Source organism: Acanthochromis polyacanthus, chromosome 5, assembly GCF_021347895.1.
Source record: "Acanthochromis polyacanthus isolate Apoly-LR-REF ecotype Palm Island chromosome 5, KAUST_Apoly_ChrSc, whole genome shotgun sequence".
NCBI lineage: Eukaryota > Metazoa > Chordata > Actinopteri > Pomacentridae > Acanthochromis > Acanthochromis polyacanthus.
The window spans coordinates 22,604,080-22,628,799 of NC_067117.1; the positions used below are offsets into that span (position 1 = coordinate 22,604,080).

General features: G+C 42.7%; 1 protein-coding gene across 2 annotated transcripts in view; it reads left to right on the forward strand.

Annotated features, from left to right (window-relative positions):
- The first annotated feature begins 648 nt into the window (after nucleotides 1-648).
- fgd5a (FYVE, RhoGEF and PH domain containing 5a) overlaps nucleotides 649-24,720 on the forward strand; it is a 40,626-nt gene continuing 16,554 nt past the window's right edge. For both annotated transcript variants that reach the window (XM_051948257.1, XM_051948258.1), the window contains exons 1-8: nucleotides 649-923; nucleotides 2,872-5,656; nucleotides 12,809-12,926; nucleotides 14,709-14,767; nucleotides 15,127-15,157; nucleotides 17,798-17,949; nucleotides 19,255-19,411; nucleotides 23,603-23,693. In XM_051948257.1, the coding sequence (XP_051804217.1) occupies nucleotides 914-923; nucleotides 2,872-5,656; nucleotides 12,809-12,926; nucleotides 14,709-14,767; nucleotides 15,127-15,157; nucleotides 17,798-17,949; nucleotides 19,255-19,411; nucleotides 23,603-23,693 (3,403 nt within the window). In that variant the 5' untranslated portion in view covers nucleotides 649-913. The remainder of the gene's footprint in view (nucleotides 924-2,871; nucleotides 5,657-12,808; nucleotides 12,927-14,708; nucleotides 14,768-15,126; nucleotides 15,158-17,797; nucleotides 17,950-19,254; nucleotides 19,412-23,602; nucleotides 23,694-24,720) is intronic.

Sequence of the window (24,720 nt, forward strand, 5' to 3'; positions counted from 1 at the left end):
ATAGCAAAAGCTTTGGTGTCCTAGAGAAACTGTTTTTGGAAGCTGCTTTTAGGAACCTTTCTATGCACGTTCTGGGTCAGGAAATACTGCAAGAGCAAAACATGCTGCAAAACACTGACAGAAGAGCTTGATTTCTGATTGTGTGATATGTATATTGTTGAAATGCAGTCATGTTTCAATCTTTCCAAGTATCACAAGCATGCAGTGACACAGCTGAGCAGCTCATGGATAAGTCTTAATTGTGCAACTGCTGTGATTTGCGTCAGTGAGGGGACATATGACATGCGCACAAACATGAACAGATGTTGGAGAAAATCATTTTCTGTGTGTATAAAAGAAGAGCTGAAGATTTAAAGCTTTGGCACAGTGAAGTTGTAAGAAATGAATTGTGGCTTAACGGAATTTTCCAAAATCTCTCATATTTAGAGGATTTGGGTTTATTCAAGTCTGGTCGTCCCTTCTATATCCATTTGCACAAAGCAACAAAACATGAGTGGTGAATTTGACAGTCCACTAAAAAAACTTCCGAGATGTAATTGTCTGCATTGCAAACAAGACCACATATCGCTGATTTTGAGTGTTTCGCTCTCTGCGTCCGTGCAGTGCTGAAGTCCTGCCTCAGGAAGCGCCAAGCAGCACCTCCCGTTTGCACACAGGAGCGCACCACTTTACTGTAGCATCAGCACTGGAGATGCACGCATGCTGAAAGCACAGCTGCCCATTCTGCCAGAAGAGGCACCTTGCACAAGTCGACCACCACTGGAGAAGACCAAGATGACATGTTCTGCAACTCTTCCTCCTCTACTTGATTTCCGCGCAATGTGGTTCCATTTGGATTAAGTTTTCATTTGGAGCGACACCGGAGGAGAAAATGAGGATAAATGTCGGATGCCGTGGATGATGATGTCCCACAATGAACGCAGGTTGGTTGAATATATGTCGTGTTTATGTCAGGAATGCAAAAAAACTAACTTTCAGTGTGTTAAATCAAACAAAGTGTTGCGCGTAAGCCTGGGCGTGCGTTAATGCGAAAGGATGGAGTTCATCTGTAAAATTGGTTAATTGTTTCTTTCACCTAATTTGCTTCTAAGCTGATATCCAGTGGACGTGTGGTGTTTCGAATGAGCTATAAAATAAATAATAATCACACAACTACCGTTACATTAATGGGGTGATCCTACTGGTTTCCCCACAACAGCGATTCTCATGATTTACACACAGGCACAGTTTTGGAGAGGTTTTAATCCACAGCTGTGGATTAGAATGAATCCAATGAGGATGTTCCCAGTGGAAATTCATGAAAATCATGAAAAATGTACTGTTCTAGGATTATTATCAGGGTTAGAGTAAGAATAATCCATGTATGTGAAAGTCAATGGAGCTGTTCTTTTTGTAAGGTTACCTGTCCTGTAGGAAGCGCAGTGTGCCTGCGTGCAAGAAGTTGTTAAAGTGATTTTCCTGTAAGCCATTCGTGCTTGGTAGCATTTTTTGAACTGAATCTTTCCGATGAAAAACCATTTCACTAGCCAGCCTCGTCACTTTGGATTTCAGACACGTTGTTATGATTTGATTTGTGACATTCTTACTGGGGATACAGTCTGAAATCATATCCTGTGAGTTTGGCACATTCAAGGTTCCAGTGTCTATCTCTTCCTTTGTTTTTCAAACATTTGTTTTAATTGAATTCTTGTTGCATAATTCATATCCTGTTGTTTGCAGTTGGGTGCTTTGTCAGACAGGGGCCCTTGTTTTCTCTCCCTCTTTTATTGTTCTTTGACTCACTCAAAGGACCTTTTTCAGCAAAAAAAAATAAAAAAATAAAAATTGTGCTTGTGTACTTAGATGTGTGTGTGTGTGTGTGTGTGTGTGTGTGTGTGTGTGTGTGTGTGTGTGTGTGTGTGTGTGTGCGCGTTTGTGTCAGTGTGAGTCTTCTGTGAGAATCACCAAAGAATGACGAGAAGGAAGTCCATTTGTGTTGTGAAAATGTGTACTCCCTAGAGAGGTTTATGGAGGACTTACAGGGGTGCTGTTAATGTCCTTCCACTGTGGACATCCTGTGTGGACTACTTCACGGAGGCTCCACTGGGCTCGTTAATATACCTGCAATTCTTGAAAGCAAGAATCTTGTGGCATTCATATTATAAAAATATATAAAAGTTATTGGACAAAAGCAATTTACAGCAACAGTTTCTGACATAACTGTCAAGAGAAAGAGATGTGCAGGAGCACTGGCAGAAAAAGAAAGAGTGAACACTAGGAGATAACCAGAGTGCACACAAGGTTTAATAGGATGTGCGTCAGGGCAGGTACTAAATAACAGGAAGAGTCCAGGGGTGTATACACACTTTGTTAAGTACGGGTGTGTTTCATGACAGTTCTGAATTTCATAGTGTTCTCACTTTGGTTTTCAACACTAGTGAAAGTCAAAATTAGGAAGATTAGACACTTCAGCACCCTAATCATCTCTTACATCTTAATTTTCATGGACTCAAGGCATTTTGTGGATTTATCATGAAATCGTTTTTAAAGTTCTAACCACAAAAACTCAGTCGGTTATTTATCTAATCCTGCTGTACGTAACCAATCTGCATGTGTCATTTCCCAGACGGGAGATGTTATTGTTCCTTCTCTAAGTACCCTGCGGCTCTGTTGTTTTTCCTGCTGATAATGTCCCCTGCAGTTTTCTGCATGTCACTGACTACTGGACTGAACATGGCTTCCTCTTAGTGTTCTATTCAGAGGCACGAGCCACATTTTTAATCTTATGTAAGCTTAGGTAGTAAGCAAACAGCAAAAATTGCCAAAATAGTTGAAAATTATGATTTATGTGGTTTCAACAGCTTTTTATTTTGTGTCTTTATCTTTGTGCAGATTTTCAAAATCCGCCGCAAATCCCTCGACCAAAGGTCCGCAGTCACCTCACCATCAAAGTGCAGTCCAAGCTGATGTCAAGACCTTCTCACTCTGTCCATGGTCCAAAACCTCCTGTTGCCCCAAAGCCCAGACCCCTATATAAGCCTCACCCACAGGGGGAGCCCTGCCCTCAGCAGAGCCTCAGTAACGGAGACCTGGCTCACTCTGATGGAGAGACTGAGGATCTTCATGAAATGGCTGAGGAGAATCAGGACAAAGAGGAGAAAAGTGAGGCAGAGGAGGGGGTTATTGACAATGGCACAGGAGACGAGGGCAAAGAGGACATAGTAGAAGGAGAAACCATGGTGGGAACAGAGAAGGAAGCAGAAATATTGGATCATGATTGTGATGCAGACAGCGTTGGCTCTGATGACACAGTCAAAGCAGATGATGGTTCCACTATTGACACTACGGAGGATGAAAATACTGATAATGACTTGAACCACCCTAAAAGTGGCTATCGCACTGATGATGAGAATACATCAGTGTCTTCATTTCTTCCAACTGAGACAGAGGATGAAGCAGGAGAGGAGGAAGAGAGTTTTACTGAAAAGACTGAAATTGTTTGTGGCCCTACAGGACACACAGGTGAACATTTAGAGAAACAAACCCCTGATAAAACACAGTCACTCAGACAGACTGGTAAAGGCACTGATTGTGGAGGTAATGAAGCAGACAGTGAGCAAAGTGAAGACTGTCTGCACAACGACTTACTTACAACTGAGACTGAACTGGATGCTGGAGGATTTGCATTTGGATTCAATGTGCTTCCAACTGTGTCTGAGGAGTATCCCTATGATGTGATTGGCCCCACAGATGATGCTAGTGATACATGTGAGTCATGTGACCCGGCTGAAACAGAGGTCTGGCAACCAGAACGAGCCACCAAGGACCTGTCTGGATGTTTTCGATTCACATCCAGCACAGAGGATGTGTTTGGGCCTTATTCGGTCATAGAAGCTGTTCCAGGAGATGGAAGTGGCACCGCTGACCCTGAATGGAGTCAGGATGATACTGATGATAAACCTTCATCTGAACATGAAGTGCAAACACCAGGTGCCTCTAACCAGGAACCTTACTATGTGTCATCAGATGACGTGGACAAACTAGAGGACAAGCAAGCCCTGTCAGATCAGGGTCACACTGAAGAGGGCACCGAGGAGTCAAGTCAGCACAAAGACAAAACAAAGGACAGTGAGTCAGCAGATGAGTATGCAGACATTGACGATTCACTCTGCCCTAAAGAAGATGACTTCGAGCAATTAGAGTGTGTCTCATCGGAGGATTACGTCGAAATCGGTGATGATGACGAAGAGGAAGAAACAGAGAAGAAACAGATCAGAATAAAGAGTGCAAAAGAGAGAACGGCTAAACGAGAGCAGGCTTTCCAAAGAAAAAGCTGCCAGCCACGCCTTCGTTTGTGCAACATCACCGTACCAGCAGACCTGGACCTGGGCCGCACCCCAGAGCTCACCAACAGGGTGGTGTTTGCCCACACCACTGAGGCCTTTGAAGAAGACATCGAGGAACTGGACTGCCATATTGTGCCTTACTACGAAGACACAGACTCAGACAGCGAAGAGCATATATATGAAGAGGCTGGGTTTGACTCAGAAGGGGAGAACTTTGTGGCACTTGATCGAAAGACAATTGTCACACGGTCGCGTTCATATTCTGGGAAAGTTCCCGGTTACGTCCCAGAAACTGTCCCAGAGGAGACGGGGACAGAATACCAGACTCATGACTACTGCACAGTGGCCTTGGATAAGAGCAGTGAACCTCTCAGCACCTCACCACAGAGAGGAGTCAACTGTCTGATTCCATCTGTGAAGTCTCGCCGTTTCATGTTGTACTCCCGATCTGCAGAGGGTCCAGAATTGACCTTGACTACCCCAACAGAGATCGACAAATGTCTGAAGGATGAGATCAGGATTAGGAGGAAGGATGACAATCTTTCCCTCCCGTGTGTCATAACCTCTTCTGGAAGCTTCTCCCAGCGCAGCCATCAGTCTTCCAGTGGTGTTTCCACGCCAACATCTCTAGTGGACATCCCTCCGCCTTTTGAGCTGGCATACATTACTAAAAGACCAGTCACCAAGAGTTCCCCGTCTCTCCTGATCCATCATGAGCCCAGTGACATACCTAAGAAGAAGAAGTCCTCCTTCAAGCGCTTTCTAGCACTGAAGTTCAAGAAGAAGACAGACTCAAAAGGATACAGTGATGGCAGTGTCCGCTCTTCACGTTCTTCTTCTGAGTCCAGCCACCATGGCCCAGTGAGAGTCATAGATCTCGATCGTAGAAGCACCGGCAGCTCTCCTCAGCTCCAGTCCCATATGGTGAACCCTCAACAACGCCACTCAGACCTTCCATCTACCTTTGTCCTCTATAACGACCACCAGAGGAGAAAGGGAGACCCCAAAGCTTTCGGCAGGGGCGTCTCCAGAGTAGAGTCGTTCGAGGAGCGATCTCGCCGCTCCATCATGCCACTGCCTTTGACCAAACCACGCTCTATCTCCTTCCCCAGTGCAGACACTTCAGACTATGAAAACATCCCAGCCATGAGCTCAGACTATGAGAACATTCAGATCCCAGGCAGACCCACCAGATCCCACACTGTTACGGAGTTTTTTGAGGATCCAAACCGCACAACAGCTACCTGCAATGAGAACGACGGCTATGTGGATATGAACAGCTTCCCTGGTATTGACAGCAAACCTCAACCATCAAAAGTGGACACTGAAAGGTAAAGTGAAAAGTTAATTTAATGTAATTTTGTTTCACCTCAAACCCTAAAGCATTGATTATCCCATGTTGTAAAAACACGTCTAACCTTACCTTTCACCTTACCTGTAGTGGCATCTAGACATGCATGTACTTTTTGATTTGCCCAACTTTTGAGATCTGTCTTGGAAATATAACTTGGCAATTTACAGAGGTGGACACAAAAGATCTAAGTACATAAACCCATACTTGCAACAATAAATGCAATGTTTTTCAATGCTATAAGCACCCCAAATAAAATCTCATTCACCTGCATTGTGTTGGGATTAAAGTAGAAACTTGAAACACCTCAACTAATGACCAACATCAAAGAATCTTCATATTACAAATCAGAGCATTCTGACCTTTTAATGCAGTGATAAATAAAAAGTGACAAGTACCCAGCATGACAGATGATTAGAGCTCAGTTAGTAGATTGGCATTCATTCAATTGAGTCTGTTTTTAATGAGTTAATTGTATAAGGGGTTTACAAGCAAAAATTCTAGATGTGACTCAAATGTGAATTGAAATATGAATTTTTATATCTTGGATGAGCAAGGCGGCTTTTTGAAAACATCTTCCTTGACCATCAATCGAATAAACAACAAAATACTCAGTATCAGCGAATACAGCAAACAGTCCCAGCTTATATTAAGGAATCTTTAAGTGTAGTAAGTCTCTATTATGATTTTATTTCTGGTTACATATGCTATCACAGCTGTTCCTCTTATACATACTTGTATTTGGGGAAATTGAGCACATGCTGTATGTTCACTTTGTAGTCCACAGGGTAGGTGAAGGTGTTTGTCACTGGAAACACTTTTAAAGTAGTTGGCTGAGTTGTTAGGGCCAGACCTCTCCACTCAGGAGGTGCAATTGACCCTTTGTCAGCTGACAGATATTCTAACACTGTATCTCTGATGAGCAGAAGGCACCTGGCCGAGTAGCACCGGATCTTGTAGCAAAGTGTTCTGTGTGAGAGATGAGCAGCCTGCTATGTCAGGCATCGCTGGCTTCAGGAAGATGGACAATGCTTGTGGGAGAGCTTACTCCTGTTTCTCATTTGGTGGATTTAGAGGTCACATCTGGTGCCGCTGCTTCCTCTGCAAGTCTGAGGTGATAGAACAGGTAATGGCGGTTAGGGTGGCTCACTGAGCGCAGGTTATTCACATTAGAGAGAGTCATTATGAATGCAATTAAATGTGCAAAAAATGTGGTGGGGGTTTCTTTCACACGTGGAAGTGGAGAAGAAAAGGTGAGAGTGCAATGGGAGGGGAGGGGACAATGGATTAGTATGAAAACAAAGAGTATAAAGTGAGCTAAAAGTGGGGGTGGCGGAGCAGTAAGAAGAGGAGAAAGAGAGCAAGAGCACTTCTGGTGTAATTGCTCTCCTGTACCTGACACTGATGGTTAAGTTTAGGAGAGCTTTTATTAAAGTTGTGCTCTCTCTCGGGTGCTTCTTTTCATTGGACCCTTGAGGGGCCGTAGGATTTACTGCAGTGTGTGATAGAGTGAGGAATCGCCGCGATCAGACTGGGCCAAATTACCCCGGCCTGTGCCACAGCTTCAGCCACTGCAGGCCACAGTGTTCCCCGAGTCCCCCAATCTTAATAAAATAGTTAAGTTTGATGACCTCTGTGTAGTCAAAGAGAAGGGCTATTACCAAGAGCTCCCTGAAAGGCTTAAGGTAATCCTGGGACAGAATGCTTCTGCCTCAATTTGCTTTTATTTCTTGTGGTTCTACTGCTTTATAACTCATGTGCGGATAGCTGTTGTTATTCCACTAGTTTATTTTTCAGGTTCTAGCTTTAATATCTATTCCTCTATGCAGAAAATTTAACTTAAGTCAGAAAACTTTTCACACATATTGAGCTCATCTTTACTTACAGACATTCTGTTCCTCAGAAAGCACCATAGCATGGTTTCCAGAGTACTAGTAAACTTTATACATATCACAACCTTTGAAATCCCTCCATTTCCCAGTCAATGGTCACCCTGTGAGGGTTTTTTGTCTCCCAGTGATGTTATCGATGTGGCTCATTGTGTTCTGGAGGTCTCACACTGCTCACAATGATGCAAAGAACCTATCTGTCCTGTCACCTTCCCTTCAATGCACCCCCCCCCAGAGAGGCTTCAGTTCCCAGGGCTGCTCTTTGGTGTGTCTATATTTGCGTGGTTTGTGTTTACGTGTGTTTGAGTGTATAATGTGTGCATGGGTGTGTCCACAGTAATAAAATCCTGTGTAGTTCAGTGTGTAAGGCTTTTTGTCTGCCTTTGTGTGCACGTCCTACACTAAACTGTTCAAATCTTGACACCACCATCATCCAGGACCCGCTAGCTGATGATGGCAGTGATTTACTGAGAACACATTCAAGAGTCAATGCGGTTGTAGTGCCACAGAGGAAAAAGTTGATTTTTTGTGGTGAAGAAAATGACCAAATGGCTCCAGAGCACTGCATACAAAAGGACCGTGCCTGCAGTAGCAGACATGCATTTTAAGAAGAATTTACAAAGCTGCTGTCCCACAGGCTTGGCTTGTTTCCACCTGTATGATTAATGTATAGCGGCATTCAGACGCTACTTCTATGCAGGCATTCAGGCTAAGCAAATAGACATGGTCATTAGCAAGTCTCCATAGTGTACAAGGGATAAAGAAAAGGCCCACTAATGATTCATCCCCAGCCTCACCAAGGTGTTTGTTTATAGATGTGTGTGCTTGCATATATGTCCGTGCACACCAAGTTACAGCTCTGTGCTGCTTTATCAAAAATGAGGCTCCTGCTGAGGATGCAGTCTCAGCAGAACTGTTCTTGCCAACTAGCCATGCAGCAACAAATGAGAGCTAGTAAAAAAGCATTTTAATGCAGAAAGTCTAGGACCTTTAATTGTGTTCAACTTAGTGACCATTAAGTGTCCTTTATGTCCATTTAAGGCAGCTCTAGGTAGACTTACAGCAATAATGCAGATATGTTGTTGTCCCGGTGCACACAGTAAAAAGGTTGTATAGTGTTATGTGCAGTAATGTACCGCTAATGTTTGCAGAACTGTACATCTCTAGCTTACCCTTTGGCATCATTTTGACATCAAACAGTTGAACGTGAACCTCAGAGTGATGACAAGGCTCTGGCTGGCCTCTGAAACAGCTCCTCCACCCACTGTTATGTTAATGTTAGTAGTGATGAGGGAGACATCTTAAGTACATTGTTGCGCTGGGTGGTGGCTATGTGTTGTGTGGCGAGGAGGTGGACAGGGCGTGTCGCTGGCTCGCCAGGCCTGGTGCCAGTCGCTCTGAGGTCATTGCCAGGTCATCCCCGGGGAGGAAGTGTCCAGCCTAGGAGCTTCCCACCAGCCTGTTTACAGGAAATGCAGGATGAGGGCAGGGCTCTGGTGGGAGGTTGGGAGGTGGAGAAAGGGGAGGACAGATAGGATGAAGCGGGAAGAAGGGGGTCACCTTGGTGGGGTGGAGGCTCGCAGACTTGCAGAATGCCAGGTCTGCTGTTACTGTTGCTCCAGTTTGTCAAGAATTTTTCCAGTCTCTCACTTCTTGAGCCCATCATGCTCAAAGTAAATGTCTGGCTGTCAACCAGAACAGGTGAGGAGAGATTTTAACTCTGTTGCATATGCACCTGTCACAAAGTGGAGTTATTATTATTGGCCTAAGCCCATCTATCACATCAGAAGCAGTTATAGAGACAGTACTTTCACAAATTGCCTCCAACAACAGCAGCTACACAACAGCCACGAGCTACATATAATCGTCTCCACTAAAAGCAGCAAACAATTTAACTCTGCTCTCCTGCTCTGAAACCCCCATTAGCGTCCCAATCTTCTATAGTTAGCAAGCTAATGAACCCATTGAGTCGATCCTATTTCCTATAATAGTGCCATTACAAGTGGGGAAAAGCCTGTCTGATTGGTCCTAATATATATTTGAATACTCAATGTTTAGCTCAATTGAATTACATATTACAAGCCTCATCAAATTCACAGAAGACTGGTGGAATATAAGTCTGTTAGCGGAGAGTCATTGTGCTCTCCTCTGGATTTGACACAGTAGATTTAACTTTGTCGTGTTATCAGAGAGTTGGCAATTTGCAGGCATAATGGCATCGCTTTAATGGCCTCGTGAAAGAGTGTATTATCATATTACAAAACTCATATCTGCAGGTTTAAATATGGTAATATAAGATTATTAGGGATACAATTTTGGCTTTTGCTGTGGAGTAAAATGAATATAGCTATGTAATTATTTAAAAATGTATAATATTATGTAGCTGTGAGTGTGTGTCTCTGTCTGGGAGACATTATAAATTGGTCACTTACCTCCAAGGTGTGTCTTCAGAGATCGTGTCATTGATGGTTGAAGGTGAAAAGGTGAAGGTGAGAATCCTCAGCAGAGTTTCTCTTGGACGTATGAAGGAATCCCCCTCACTCGTGCAATAAATCAGAGCTTAGAAATGAGTTTAAAGAAGAACTGTCCCTCCAGTTCTCTGCATCCCCCATGAGCCCAGACCAGGCTGACCCGTCTCTGAGGTCAACCGTGAGTAATGGGCCGTACATGCTTTGACCAGCCCACCCAATAAGGCTCACAGGCGTCTGTGTGTGTGCGTGAGCTGGAGTGTGAACCCCATGAAGTATGAGTTTGTCTGAATGGAGATGAAGTCCAGCAGGGACGACTCTGTTAACCTTTGGTCTTTTAAAAGCTGTCTGCTCTCTGTTCACACAGGGAGCTGTTTAAAGCATCAGGAAAAATAATTATGAGAAGGCAGCAGGAATGTGTGTGTGTGTGTGTGTGTGTGTGTGTGTGTGTGTGTGTGTGTGTGTGTGTGTGTGTGTGTGTGTGTGTGTGTGTGTGTGTGTGTGTGTGTTTAGGTGTGTGTAGGGGTGTGTGTGTGTGTGTGATATCAGTGTGTATGCTTTTCATCTCATTTACGTGAAATTTATCACACTGTCTGCTTAACATATAAAGTCCTTATAACATACTCTTCATTTCTGATGCTATTTTGTTGTTTGATGTTTTCTTCATATTCCCATGATAAGAAATTTCACATTTAACAGCAGTGAACAAGTTTAGAAATCCTTCGCTGAAGTATTAAAATACAAAAATGAATCTCACAGAATTAAAGCTTAATTTTTTTTAGTAACCCACCTTTTGCAAAATGTAGAAATTTATTATAAGAATAATTCTACTTGACCTTCCTATTATGATGCATAATGAATAACACAGAATGAAACAAAATAAAATTAGGATATAATTGGCTTGTCAGGGTAAAAAAAAACAGCTGTCCTTTACTCCATAGTGTGACAAGATTATGCCAAAGACAGTCACCACAGGAGAAGCACAAAAGACTGAAGGCTGAGGCATGTTTGTTCTCCTTAACACACCTTTAAATCAGATACTGTAATATTTATTTTATGCTTGTGTGCTGCATATCAAGCAATTTGTATGCATTCACTATTTATAGCCTGATTAGTGGTGTGATTCCGTGGATGGTCAGCAGTGTGTTCAATGCTGAAAAATGTCAACAACTATATGGAATGAATCAACAATAAATTTGCTTCAAGAATTCACTGTACCCAGAAGATGAATGCTGGTGAATCTGTTGACCTCCTGACCTTTTTGATCTGGAGCCACCAGCATGTCAAAGCTTTAACTTTACACCAATCAGCCACACCATTAAAACCACCTGCCTAATATTGTGTAGGTCAACTTTGTGCTGCCAAAGCAGCCCGGACCTGTTGGACCATGGTGTTTGGTACCAGGGCATTGAAAGTGGATTCTTGGGGTCTTGTGGGTTGCAGGCTCTAGGCCGTTGTTGATTGGGCTTGCTTTCATTCATGTAGTTCATTCTTAATCAGAATAGGATCTGGGAAGTTTGGTAGCTGGGCCAAAGCTTTGGGCTCTTGAGCAATTCCTGACTAGTTCTTGCAGGGTGCGTTGTCCTGCTGCATAGGAAGGTGTGCTTGGTCTGCAATAAGTTTAGGTGGGTGGTACATGTCAAAATAACACGTACACGAAGACTAGGACCCAAGGTTTCCCAGCAAAACATTACATTGTGAGGAGATGATCAGTATTACTCACATCACCTGTCAGTGGTTTTATTGTTAAAAGGCACAATTGCAACATCCACCTGATAGACTGCCACAACTTCAGCACAGACATTTGTATTTCCCAGACAATACACCTGTGCACTAATCATGGTGTCTAATCAGCATCTTGATATGGCACACCTGTGAGGTGGGATGGATTATCTCAGCAAAGGAGAAGTGCTCACTATCACCGATTTAGACAGATTTGTAAACAATATTTGAGAGAAATGGTGATATTGTGTATGTGGAAAAAGTTTTAGATCTTTGAGTTCATCTCATTAAAAATGGGAGCAAAAACAAAAGTGGTGCTTTCATATTTTTGTTGAGTATAGATGGATATCAAAGTGCACATCCACACAGTTTGCTCTTCTGCTGTACTCTCTAACACGTATGCTATGAAACTTTTCCGTCTGGGTTGAAACCTGTAAACAGTCTCTATGCTGTAATATTATTTTCATATTGCTGCTTTTTGAGTAGTTATTACCAAGAAATCCTCCTGCGATGCTCTCAGACATTCTGAATGTGTCTTAATGGGCCAGAGGACATTAATAGTTAGCACAGGTTGCATTTAAAGGGATTACATGTGAAATGACCTACAGTGTGCCCTCAGGTATAGCAGCACACAAAAGGATTACCACTGTTCGAACACCACTGTACCATCTGCGAGAGGAACATATCAGGAAGAGGATTAGAGTGTGCCGCTGGAGGGCTCCATATGAGGACTGAAATGCTTTGAGACACACACAGGAAAAAGAAAGACATACATTAACAGAGAACTGGGAATATTACTCAGTGTTTTGTCCTGCTAGAATATGGAGGCTCTTAGCTGTAAATGTGCTAATTGTTGGTAATTTGTGCCCTCTATGGTGCCGTTTATACCCAGCTGAAAATATTTAGCGCTTTTCTTTATGTTTACTGCCATTTACCATTACCATTACCATTTAAAGCCTGCTATCATATAGATGCTGTTATGGTATTAAATATTCATATTTCGGCACCAGTGCTGTTTTTATGTTTTTAAATTGTATTTGCCTCCCTTTGCAGTGCCTACACGGAGCCTTTCCCAATGAACTCTGTCTCTGCTGGGCTCTCAGCGGATGAGGACCACGGGCGAACCTCAGAGGAGGAAGATGGGATTGCGGAGCAAAATTATGACCGACAGGTGAGTTATAGGATACAGAGACAAGCTTTAGTCATCTGATCGACCAGCAAGAATCTACTTGATAAGCAAAAAATTCAGAAAATGTTCTCTTATCTTGTTTACTCCCTGAACCTCATGCAGTTTCTGCAAGTTTTTTGCTCCTTTTTATTGCATTTTTTCCTCTGTAATATGAACCACTGTCCCTCTTTCTGAAACAGGACAACCACAAAAATGTATTTTGTGCAATATGACAAAGTTACATTGCCATAAATCACAAAAAAACCTTTTATGTGAAAAACCTTTAATTATTTACTTCTCAAAAATTAAAAAAAAAACATGGAATCAACATGTACAACGTATTCTGTATCTATACATTCTATGGATATTTTACTATTGACATTTTTTTCTTTTCTTGTTTGTCTTCTCTCTGTTCTGTGTAAACACAAATTTTTGTCATGTGACTCTCTCAGAGTTGTTGTTTTTTTTCAGGATCTGGTTACTACAAATGGTTTATTTTTCCCAAATTTTGTAAATGTGACATGCAGAACCAAGTCATTTTTGATGAAATATCACAGTTTGAAGCTTAAATTTTGGTTAATTTTTCCCAACAAGACCAAAAGTCAGAAGGACTTTCTGAAAGTTGAAAATCTAACGATCTATCAGTTTTTAGTGTGTGACTCTGATAAATGGTGTAATTTTGATGATTTTCTAAAGATTCTAGAGATTTTTAAAATATTTTAATTATACAGATTTGAATAAAAGTGACACCATATCAAAATGAGTAAACAGACACTGAAGACAGTTACTGCTTTTCTATGGTAAGATACATTATTAACACAGCGACTTTCATTTACTTGCCAAAACAGCTTTAATCTAACGTTATACAGAACATTTACAGGTTCTTGTAGACTCAGTTCATAGAGTTAGAAGTTAATATATGCTTGAACTTCACCCTCTTATTCACTGTGGAGTTGCGAGTTAAGACGCATCACCTTAAATTCCTCACATTCATTTCCTTAGAGTAAAAAGCAGCCATTTTACAGTAGCTTGGAGATGGACCCCACCCCATCCTGCTGCTCTCACAATAATATCAGCCCCCCCGCTCTCATCACGTGACATGCGTTTCCTTGTTTTCTCTTTCTTCAAAGAAAAGTTACAATCATTTGGAGGGGGGGAAGGCAAAGAGGAAGGGGGACCAGAGAGGCTTGAGTTGGCCCCATGGAAGGCAGGAACAGTTTCATTTAATGGACGTGTGTTTTGGTTTCATTTCACGGAAACGAGGATCAGCGTGCTTTTAATGCCGTATTTCTGAAATGCCACACATAGGAAAAAATAACAGTGACAAAGCACAGGAGCCGTGCTGGTAAACCCCTAAATGGCTGCAATGTTATGTTTTGGCTCGGATGTTTTGAGACCTTGTGATTAGCCTCTAAATCAATGGGCAGCATTGTTGCCACACACACACACACACACACACACACACACACACACACACACACACACACACACACACACACACACACACACACACACACATGCAGCCTCTCATACATAATGCATCTGAATTTAAAAGTCCCGTACTTGAGAAAGCCTTCATGTCTGTGCTGCACTGTAATGAAATAATCAGTCTTATTTTGACAGCAGGAATCTGAAAAAAAAAGGGAATTTGGTTTTTTTGTCAGTCTCCTTGGCTGCTGCGTAGCTGCTCCTATTAATGTTTGTGAGGAGTAAGTGCCCACAGAGAGCCTTTAAACATTAACTGTGTTCATTCATCTCCCACTGTTCTGCCTCCCTGTCACACAGATTGATGGCCGGTCCCGAGCGTTCTACATTGCCAAAGAGCTCGTCGACTCCGAGAGACTGTGAGTACTTGTGGATTTCCCCATTTGAGTGGCTTCTCCTGCGTGTCATCGCAAATGTCATGCCTTATCAAAACCCACAGTTTTATTTTTTATCTTTTTTTTTTTTCCGTACGCTGCTGTCCAATTTCATTCCTACTGCATCTCCCCTCCTTCTCCACTAATTCATCAAACTGCTTGCAAAGTAATTGACAGCCAATTACACGAGTGTCTCACAACGGTGTGCCCTTCTGCACACTTATCCATTCTTCTGGTGCAGTTTTCTCATCATGCGTAATTTAAATAATTTAATGAGCCTTGTGTGAAAATTAACACAGTTGTGCAGTTTAATTAAATCTAATGATTCTCTTCTTGCTTTGCAGCCATGTCAGTGCCCTCAAATACCTTCAGGAGGTAAGAAAACCTTCACTGCCACGTCACAAATGTGTCCTATTAGTTTTTCAATGTATCCAGCTTGAAGACAACTCTCCTAAAAACCTGCTGATAGCATCATGTCCAGTTTGTCTGCTCCAGTCTCTGTCTCCTCCTCCCCTCTTGTAAGGCTCTGCTCAGGTTTATCAGTGTTGTTGCAGCAAGATCTATTTCCTGGTCTTGACACAGTTGACACGTTGTACTCTGGTGTGGTCAGTTGTAAGATGACGCAGCGTCACCAGGCGCTCTTACCGATGCTGTGTCCTTACTCGGGCACGCTGCCTTTACTGGCCTAAAGGTCACATAAAAGATGTTGGGGCCTGTTGTGTTGGTCATATCGGACGCACGGTGTGAGCTCCGTATGACTAGGTTGGCCATGAAATGGAGAATTTCTCTCTCAGGAGAGTATCAAATGGAGCTAATGCAGGACAGAGGGTTTAAAGGTGAGCTGTGTGAAGCCTCTAGAGGTCGGCCGTGCATCACAGTCAAATGTTGTCATCTCCTTCCATCATCTCTCACTCACCGCCTGTCAGAACAACACAACATCCCTGCAGAGGTACCAGCAAAGAAGGGCATTTACCACTTAAAATTACCTTCAGACTGTGGAAACTGGAACAATTATTTCGTTTAGATTTTATATTTTTTTGAGCCTGGCAACAACTTTTCAAGAATGGTGTGGAAGAGTGGCCATTAGGGCGATGGTTGCCAGTACAAATCTGACAGGTAGAGTCATCGAAGCCAGAGAAGCCCATCAGTCAGCCTGTACCTTATAACCTTGAATAAGGTCGTAACCTGAATTTCTTATGTGTGCCCCTTCACCATGATTTATGAAAGCCTGCTGTGAGTACAAAGCAGCTACTTTGTGTAATGCCTAATTTGATGGCATTTAACAGCAACTAATGTAAATATTATACAACGGACCCACTAATGACCATAAATCTGCAATCTCATCATGACGTTCAATTATACTAATTAGCTGACGCATGTCAAAGCGCAGACAGAAGCATCTGCTGCAAGTCAATATGAACATTTTGGTAATAATTGTGTGCACTTTTTTTCTTGGTAATTGTCTTTTTACAGAAACTGTCACCTTCAAAGATGCTAAGAAACACTGGCTAGCATTTCTCCTCCACATAATTGAATCTTTTTGCCACCTTTGGAAGGTGACATTGAAGGCTTTTTCATCCCGCTGTTGCATTATGCATCGTGTTATTATTCCTCAAACTTTACACAGGGATCTTTTTAGGTATTAGTTACTGTTCGATGCAGGTTTATGTCATAATTCGAATGAAACCGAATAACTCAGCTGGGAAACACTCCAGCAGCAACAACATGCACATACACACGGTCTGGGAAAAAAACAAGGAGCAGCGTTAAGTGAGAGGCACACATGAGCTATTGTTCCATTGTTTGATAAGGAATAACAAGAATACAAAGAATTTCCAGACCCTGTCTCCACATAGGAAGGGAGGCCGTGCTCCTCTCCTAAACGACTTTCCCCGTAACTGCTTCAACACATGAGGCTCAGACTTATTATTTTTTCTCGTTTGTGACCCGTGACCTCTGGACAGATTCTCTCTGCTGAGTTATGACTGAGCATGACTGGCTGCTGCAACGAGTGCTTATAGAAGCTTCTACGTGAGGAAAATGGGGATAAGGTGGCGAGTAGATGAACAAAAAGGAGGATGAAGCTCCTCTCATTCATGGTTCTGAGAGTGTGTGTGTTTGTCTGAGGTGTAACCAGGGAGACAGAGCTGTAAAAAGTAGCTGTTCTTTACTCCACGGAGACGTGATGAATGTTAACTCATACGCGATCGATTGTGCATGATGAACGGCGTGTTCTGAAGCGTCCAGTGTCACCACATTATCTCACAGCCGGCTGGGATGTCTCTATTTGTTTTACGTCTGTTCTTTGCTGTACAACCGGAATTGATGGACCCCAGACACTTATCCGTTACAGACACAGCAGGACCTTATACACAAAGTGACATTAGTTTGCTACACAACTTTGCTCACGGAGAAAACTGATGTTTTTTCAAGCAGGCTGACATCTCCAAGCGATTCACCTACTTTCTGCTGTTTTTTGAGTTCATTTGCTGTCCAGATAAATCACCTCTCCCCTGGATTTTCACTCCCGTGTGCCATAACTCCTCATATTAGTCTCTTTAGTCACTGACACCACAGCTATTAAAGGCTGTTGCACATGTTTTATGTGTGCTGGATGGGCTTCAATGGACCCCAATTCACTGTATATCAGTGTGTAAAGAGAAACAAAAAGACAGAACAGCATTGTGTCATTGAGTAAGGTCATTATGCAACAACACCTGGTGTGTATCTCTTGTACAAGCAGAGCCACCTCTTCCTGAATGCCTGGACTGAGCCCAAAGCACCGAGATGATATGAAGGCAGAGTGGCAGGAAGGATGTTTAGGAGGATCTGACCTTCCTTCCATTTTTCTCGTCTTCCCTCATTCCTGTGTGCCTTTCATTTCTCCTGCTTTCCCTCCCTTCCTCCTCCCTTCCCCACAACATTGCTCTTCTCCCCCCTTTCTGCTTCACGTCTTTGTCTTCTTCAAAACAAAAAAACTCTCCTCACAAATCCTGTTTTGGATCCCTGCTGCAGGACTTTAGGTCAGCGGTGACTGGGCCGGCGGATGAGGACGGTGAGCCGGTGCTGGAGGAGCAGAGGTTGGAGGAGATTTTGGGTGTGCTGCCTCAGGTTCATAGCCTCCATAGCAGCATCCTCGCCGAGCTGGAGGAGCGAATTAGTCAGTGGTAAGAAAACACTATGGTAGTGAATAGATCTACAGTGGAACAAAGAGACTGTCTCAGTGCTGAGGTCTGAATAATTACTCTGTCCTAAGTCTGCTTTAAAATGCACAGTGGAACAGTGAAATAACAGAGAGGTCCAAAGGTGTTGCAGAGCAGCAGGAGCCCACTTAACTGAATTGCCTTTGCTCAGCTGTGGTTGATCCTTCCACAACAAAATTGTAGTAGTTTTGATTAAACTTAGTGAGTTGGGGGCTGAATTCTTACTGGAATTGTTTGATAATTTGGAAATTACATGTATTCGCTCTGTTGTTGTGTAAAATATGTGAAGATTAATAACAGATCGAGTCACACATCACTTTGGATTTTGCTTTACTGGGTCATTCTGTAGAACATAATTGTCCTCACCTCACCACTCACCACTATTCTGCTGTAGGAGGAAAATAGCTTGGTTTGAATGTATTCCTTTTAACCAATGTCATGTTTTGTGGGTGCTGCTAACTGAAGGACGGGGCTTAGATGTTCCCACGAAACAGTGACAAGTGTAATTGTTGAGGCTGAACATTTTCCACGCAGGAAGACGAACATTGTCATGACAAAATACTAGCCTCATGTGCCTTCCTGCACAATCCAAATCCTCTACAAAACTTGTTTTGCTTTCCCGATGTGAAGAAAATGGTAACACATAGATAGCAGAACGCTGTGTAACTGACATGATCTATGGCTTATATTAACATTATGCGTCTTGGAAATTTAGAGAATCATTTAACTCAGAAAAGACAATACACTTTTGCTGGGTCATTTGCAGATTTAATATTGTATACAGAGTTCGTCCACATGTAACTCTGTTATCAGTTTCCATACTGAGAACCACTGAATCCTAATATCCGAAACCCTTTTAAGAGTGTAAACATATCTTCTCTAGCTGGTCTCAAACCTTTTGACCCTTAGGTAGCTCTTCAACAATGATGCTGAGCCACCAGAACGTTACTCTACTAACAGAAAGAGAGTGAACATGGAGATAATAAATGACAAACCGAAGCATTTGTGATTGATTTTACTTCCACAGCTACATCCGGTGATTCAGATTCATCTTTTCGATGCGTTGGGCATTAATGCAGAGCAGTCATGATGAATATTGCATTTCTTGTAGGCAGTTTGCTAAAAACTATCAAACGTGAGGAAAATGGAACACACAAGTAAGAGAGGAAAGCGGCTGCAACAAAAGCTTTTTGACTTTTTGTATAAAAATACTATGCTTTAAGTGATTAAAGAGAGCTTGCTTCATCGTTTATTTCTTTCTCTGTGAAGGGAGGAGAGCCAAAAGGTGGTTGATGTGATTTTGTCTCGCCGGGACGACTTCGGGGTGTTTGACACCTACATCTCCGAGTATGATCGCAGCATGTCTTTACTGGAGGAGAGCTGCAGGAACAACCCGGCTTTTGCCAGCATTGTCAAGAAATTTGAGGTAAATCACTAAACCAAACTTGATGAAGACAGCTCTTGTGTTGTTGAGTCTCCTGGTCTTTCTTTCTGGTTTCATTTTTCTTTGTTTTTGTTGTGTCTTATTATTTCACTGCGCCTGGCGAGTGTGGCTTCAAAGCGCTGCATGGTTATAAGGATTCTCCTCCTTAAAGGGGAAAGGGAGGAAGTATTTTGACAGTCACATATTCAGATCTCAGGTTCACTTTCCATGCTTGTGGAGGGAAAGTGAAGCCTTGTGGGTGTTTCCAGAGCAGAGATCAAACCTGGTATTTCCCCTGGCACTCACTCAGCTGCTCTCAACTTATATTTTTGTCACTCGGCTTCCACGGGGAGGTAATGGCCTTTCTAAACCTCTCTATCCTGCTCCTCTTCATGGACCTGACCTTTCTACTGTCATGCTCGCATATTTTATACCCACTCAACACCAAACACTCATTCTTTGTCCACCATGAATCTCTTCATCCTGGAAAGTCGCTGGAGAACGGTGGAGGTGGGATTTGGGTGAAGGGATCAGCAGAGGCTCAGGCTAATACCATCACGGCATCAACAAATTGTGTGGCGGGTCAGCTTTAGAAAAACTTCATCCTCACCTAGAATCAGTGTGTGTGGAGCTGATAACAATACAACTGACTAATGTTAACTAAAACACAGGATATTAAGAGAGTCTGTAGCTCAGCTCATAGAGATACAGCATCTCACCTTTATCTCCTGCGGTGGAACTGATTCCCCCTTTACAGAGTAAACACCTCTATGCAGGAGCACACAGGTCATCCTGAATAGAAATTCTACAAAATGAAAATGACTCTGTAGTTTTAATATTTTTTATATATAGTCAGGTCCATAAATATTTCGGCATTGACACAGTTTGAGCTCTGTATGGCACCACAATAGATTTGAAATTAAAAAATCAAGATGTCCTTTAAGTGCAGGCTTTCAGCTATAGTTTGAGGATATTTACATCTAATTCAGGTGAACAGTGTAGCAAAGTGTATCTTCAAATTGAAGCTGAAAGTCTGCACTTAAAGCACATCTTGATTGTTTCATTTCAAATCCATTGTGGTGGCGTACACAGCCAAAATGCTGAAAATTGCGTCAGTCCCCAAATATTTATGAATCTGACTGTTATCTTGCAATTTATTTATGTATAATAGATCACTAAAGACGTTCTGTCCTGGATTGTTCATGTTTGCATTCCACAAAGTTACTTATTCAACTCAGCACCTTCCTACCCCAATTTTTTTGCTTTGCCAGTTCCATGCTGTGGGCTGATTCGCTGTGAGTGGCTGACACAATGGTTCCAGGCGTTTCTAGTTTGATAAGAAAAGTGAACGGACAAGGCACCAACTGTCTCCACTAATGAATATTCAGCAGCAGCTGCTTCTTCCCAGAAAAACTTTGGCTCTGCCAGACTTTGATCAGATTTAAATAGAAGGGAGCGGAGGTGAGAAACGAAGACTCGCCACCATGTACAGTAAACATTGACCTTTAGTATCTTACAGCGTGTTTCCTCACTGGAACATTTAGCTCGTTATACCATTGGTCAAAGTCAATAATGTGCCTCTACATTTTTAGCCTCATGAAACAGATTTCTCGCATGATAAATCATTAATTACAAACTGCAGTGGTCATAAATGGCTTGTTTTGTGAAGACTGCTTGAAATGTGAGGGGATATTTTCTTTACTGAATCTTCACTCCTCCTCATTTGTGTCAATATGTGATGAAGATTCATCTTACACCTCTAAAATTAACACCCAGAGGCATATTCAATATTGTTTCTCAGTCCACTGGCATATCCGCTGCACTTGCCACCGTAGTGTATTTATGTTCCCCAAATGGCATATATAAACGCATGTACCCGGCGGTCCGTCCTTCCCACCCTCCCATACTAAGACCTTATGTGTGTGTGATGGATGCTGTGCTTTATCAAAGCGCTGCTTTGGGAGTTGCATGGTGAGTGTGACCTCCCTGTAATGAGAGAGAAGGAGGGGTGCGGGAGAGCAAAGACAATCGTATAGGTCACAGGATACTACTGAGAGACGACGGTCATTTATCTGTTGGCTGTGTGGCACCTCCCAAGTCATTACATCTTAGAGGAAGACAATCATTGACTGGAGTAGTTCCATTCACAGCTTTCTGGTGTTTCTGTGTATTTAAAAATGTTCCTAGATTCGTCAGGCTTTGCTGTTTTCTTGCCGTTCTCAGTTTCAGCACCTCTGTACTCTCTCTGCCCTCCTGCCCACTTGCCTTTTATTGCTACAAGTCCAGCAGTATAAGTGGTAGTAATTTCATTGTGGATGTGGCGATGACAGTGATGAAGTAGCCACAGACTCTGATCAGATCAGTGCTCGACCCTTACAGGATTACAGCCTCCTCTCAGCAGCCAGTTGCTTGTTTACCGCACTATCTATAAACACTGGCTGACACACTGTCGCGCACGTGTCTCTTCTGTACGTTTGTATCCCTGTGCGTCTGATTGTTTTGCAGGGGCGCGTCCACATGCAAATTGCGAGGATCTTGCTAAACTGTGGTTTATGAAATCTCTTTTCAAAGCACTTCAGCTTGGATTTATATTCATGTCATAGCGCGAGTGTGTGTAAAGCCTGCGTGTTTTCTCCTGAGCTAGAAGCCCAGGAGGAGAGCAGGAGGCTGTGCAGCAGGTGGACGGAGAGCGATAGAGGGAGAGAGCGATGGAGTGAATTCCTTGTAAAGGCAGCTGGGCAATGAGGCAGACAGAAGCTAATTAGAGAAGCAGCCTCCTTTACAACTCCCCAATTAGATCACTTGTGTGTGTGCAGGCACCAAATCAGCTGGCCGTGACAGAGTGTGAGAGGTGTGTTTTTGTGTCCGGGCTTGCATGTGTTTATCTCCCAGCGCGAGGCATCACACACTCCCTCCTCTGTCCTCCTCCGTTTGGTTCGCTCACCCAAACAAACCACGCGCTAATTACCATCTCTAGAAAGCCACTTCCTCTGAACAAGTGTCAATTGGATGACAATTTACAAGCGACACTTGAGGAGAGTGGATGTTCTGAAAACAGGCGGGTTTATAATAATGGAGAGCTGCTTTGTTATTGTACTCGGCTTGGTCGGGAGAGAGGCGAGAGACAGAAAAGCGAGGGAGGCTCAAGGACTGAAATTGAGTAGAAAAGGATGATGATGTTAAATTAGAAAGAAAAAGAGGAGGTGAGCGTTGGTGAAAGCCCGCTCATTTAAAGAGGCCTCGGCTCTCTGTTTCACTTTTGCCTTTCGCACTCCAGATTGCGACAATGAAGACAAAGAGATGTGTGTTTAGGTCGCACACTTCTCTTTTACAGGCCTCATCTGTGTTATCGCATCACCAGCACCAGCTCTGTGTGTGTCTGTGTCTGTGCATGAAGAGATGCATCATTTACACACTGTATGCATATGTCTGCATGGCCCCATGTGTGTGTGTGTGTGTGTGTGTGTGTGTGTGTGTGTGTGTGTGTGTGTGTGTGTGTGTGTGTGTGTGTGTGTGTGTGTGTGTGTGTGTGTGTGTGTGTGTGTGTATGCAGTGTAAATAAGATGAAGTTGCTGTTTCCCGCAGGGTGCTATCTGTGGCTCTCTAATGAAGGGTAGAACTTCATTGGATTAGAAAAGACTGTGTGTGTGTGTGTGTGTGTGTGTGTGTGTGTGTGTGTGTGTGTGTGTGTGTGCGCACACGCGCCCAGACCCCTATTGCTCCTCTACCGCTCAGGGCATAAATACCTGTCAGAGACAATTAGATCCTGATTGATTTTCTAAAGCTCTCTTTGATTGTGCCAATTTCTGTCCCCTTTCACCTGCAAATGACTGCAGCCAGCAGAAGAATGGGATTTTTTGTGAGCTGGAAAGTCGGTGAAGGTCATCTTGTCCGACAGATTTCCCTTGGTCACTTCTGACCTTGGCTTCCAACATCGAATTGTGGCAATTGCCCTCATTTGGAGAACACAGAGTGGGGGTTTCCTGGGTGCAGTTCAGGGACATCCAGGGATTCTTTGTTCTAACCTCACATTGAGAAGATTTTATGACCAGATGTCTTGTATATATGGTCAAATAATTCAATAACTAAACTAAACACACGTGGAAAGGTTTTCAGTGTCAAGTTCATGTGTGAAGATTCAGTTTACATGGTGTGACAATTAACATGTGTGTGTGTGTTTGTGTGTGTGCGCAGACAAGAAGCCCAGAAGAAACTGAAGTCCCACTGAAACACCAGCTGCTGCAGGTTATAGTGAGGGTCCTTCAGTATCGAATGCTACTCACAGGTAACACACAAACACAAGCCCGCGGTTTTTGCTGACTATCACTGACTATTGTACCTGCCGGTAGCAATTAGGAGATAATATAACTGCTAAAACCTAATGTGACAATGTTTTGAGCAATGTTTGCTGACATTAGTTAGCATTAGCCACCATGTGTTTATCCAGCATATTGTTATTTGGGTATTGCAGCAAAACCGCTTAGGGTTTAAAGACAACAAGAGTGTGTTAATCCAAAGACAATAAAAATAACAGGTCAAAAAAATTGTCTTCAGTGTATTAAATTGCCCTGAAGACTCTGAACTCCAACCAGTTTCTGGGTGTTTTTTGGTCCTGTCGTATTTTTTACTGACTGTAGGTTTTTTCACTGCAAGAAAACACAACCATGGCTAGAAGTAGAAGGAACTCAAAAGTGTCTTCTGTGCAGTAAAGCAAGGTTTGGATGCCATAAATCAAGCATTGAATTTCTTTTTAATTGATTCTACAACAATGTAAAAATCTTGTAATCAACCTTTTCCAATATGTTTCTAGGAGTTGCCAATACTGTAAAATAAATGGTGGCTCTGTATACTACAAATATTTTACTGCACGCATCTTTAATTTGTTTCCATACTTTTCTCCTGTCTGTTCTGTGTAAACACAGCCTGAGGTTTAACCCAGTTTAATGAAGTGGTCGTGAATTGTCATTATGTGACTCTTTGTTGCACCTGAGTCACTTATGTTTTCATTTATTGGGGGACATGTAAGAGTTTTTGCTTTTTAACAAATCTAGTTAGTGCGAAAGATTTATTTAAGGTAAAAATTCAAATTGAAACATGATTTTGATAGTAAATCACAATATTAAGCTTAAATTTGGCTAATTTCCTTACAGAACTGCCCTTCATACATGATTAGTTCAAGGGCCATCAGAAAAGCTGACTAATGTTTCTGCTTTGACCATTTCTGTCTCTGATTAATGGTGTAATTCTGGTGTTGTTTTAAAAATGAAATGCTGTTCAAATCTGCTGGTGGGGTTTGAGGTTGTGAGGGTTCA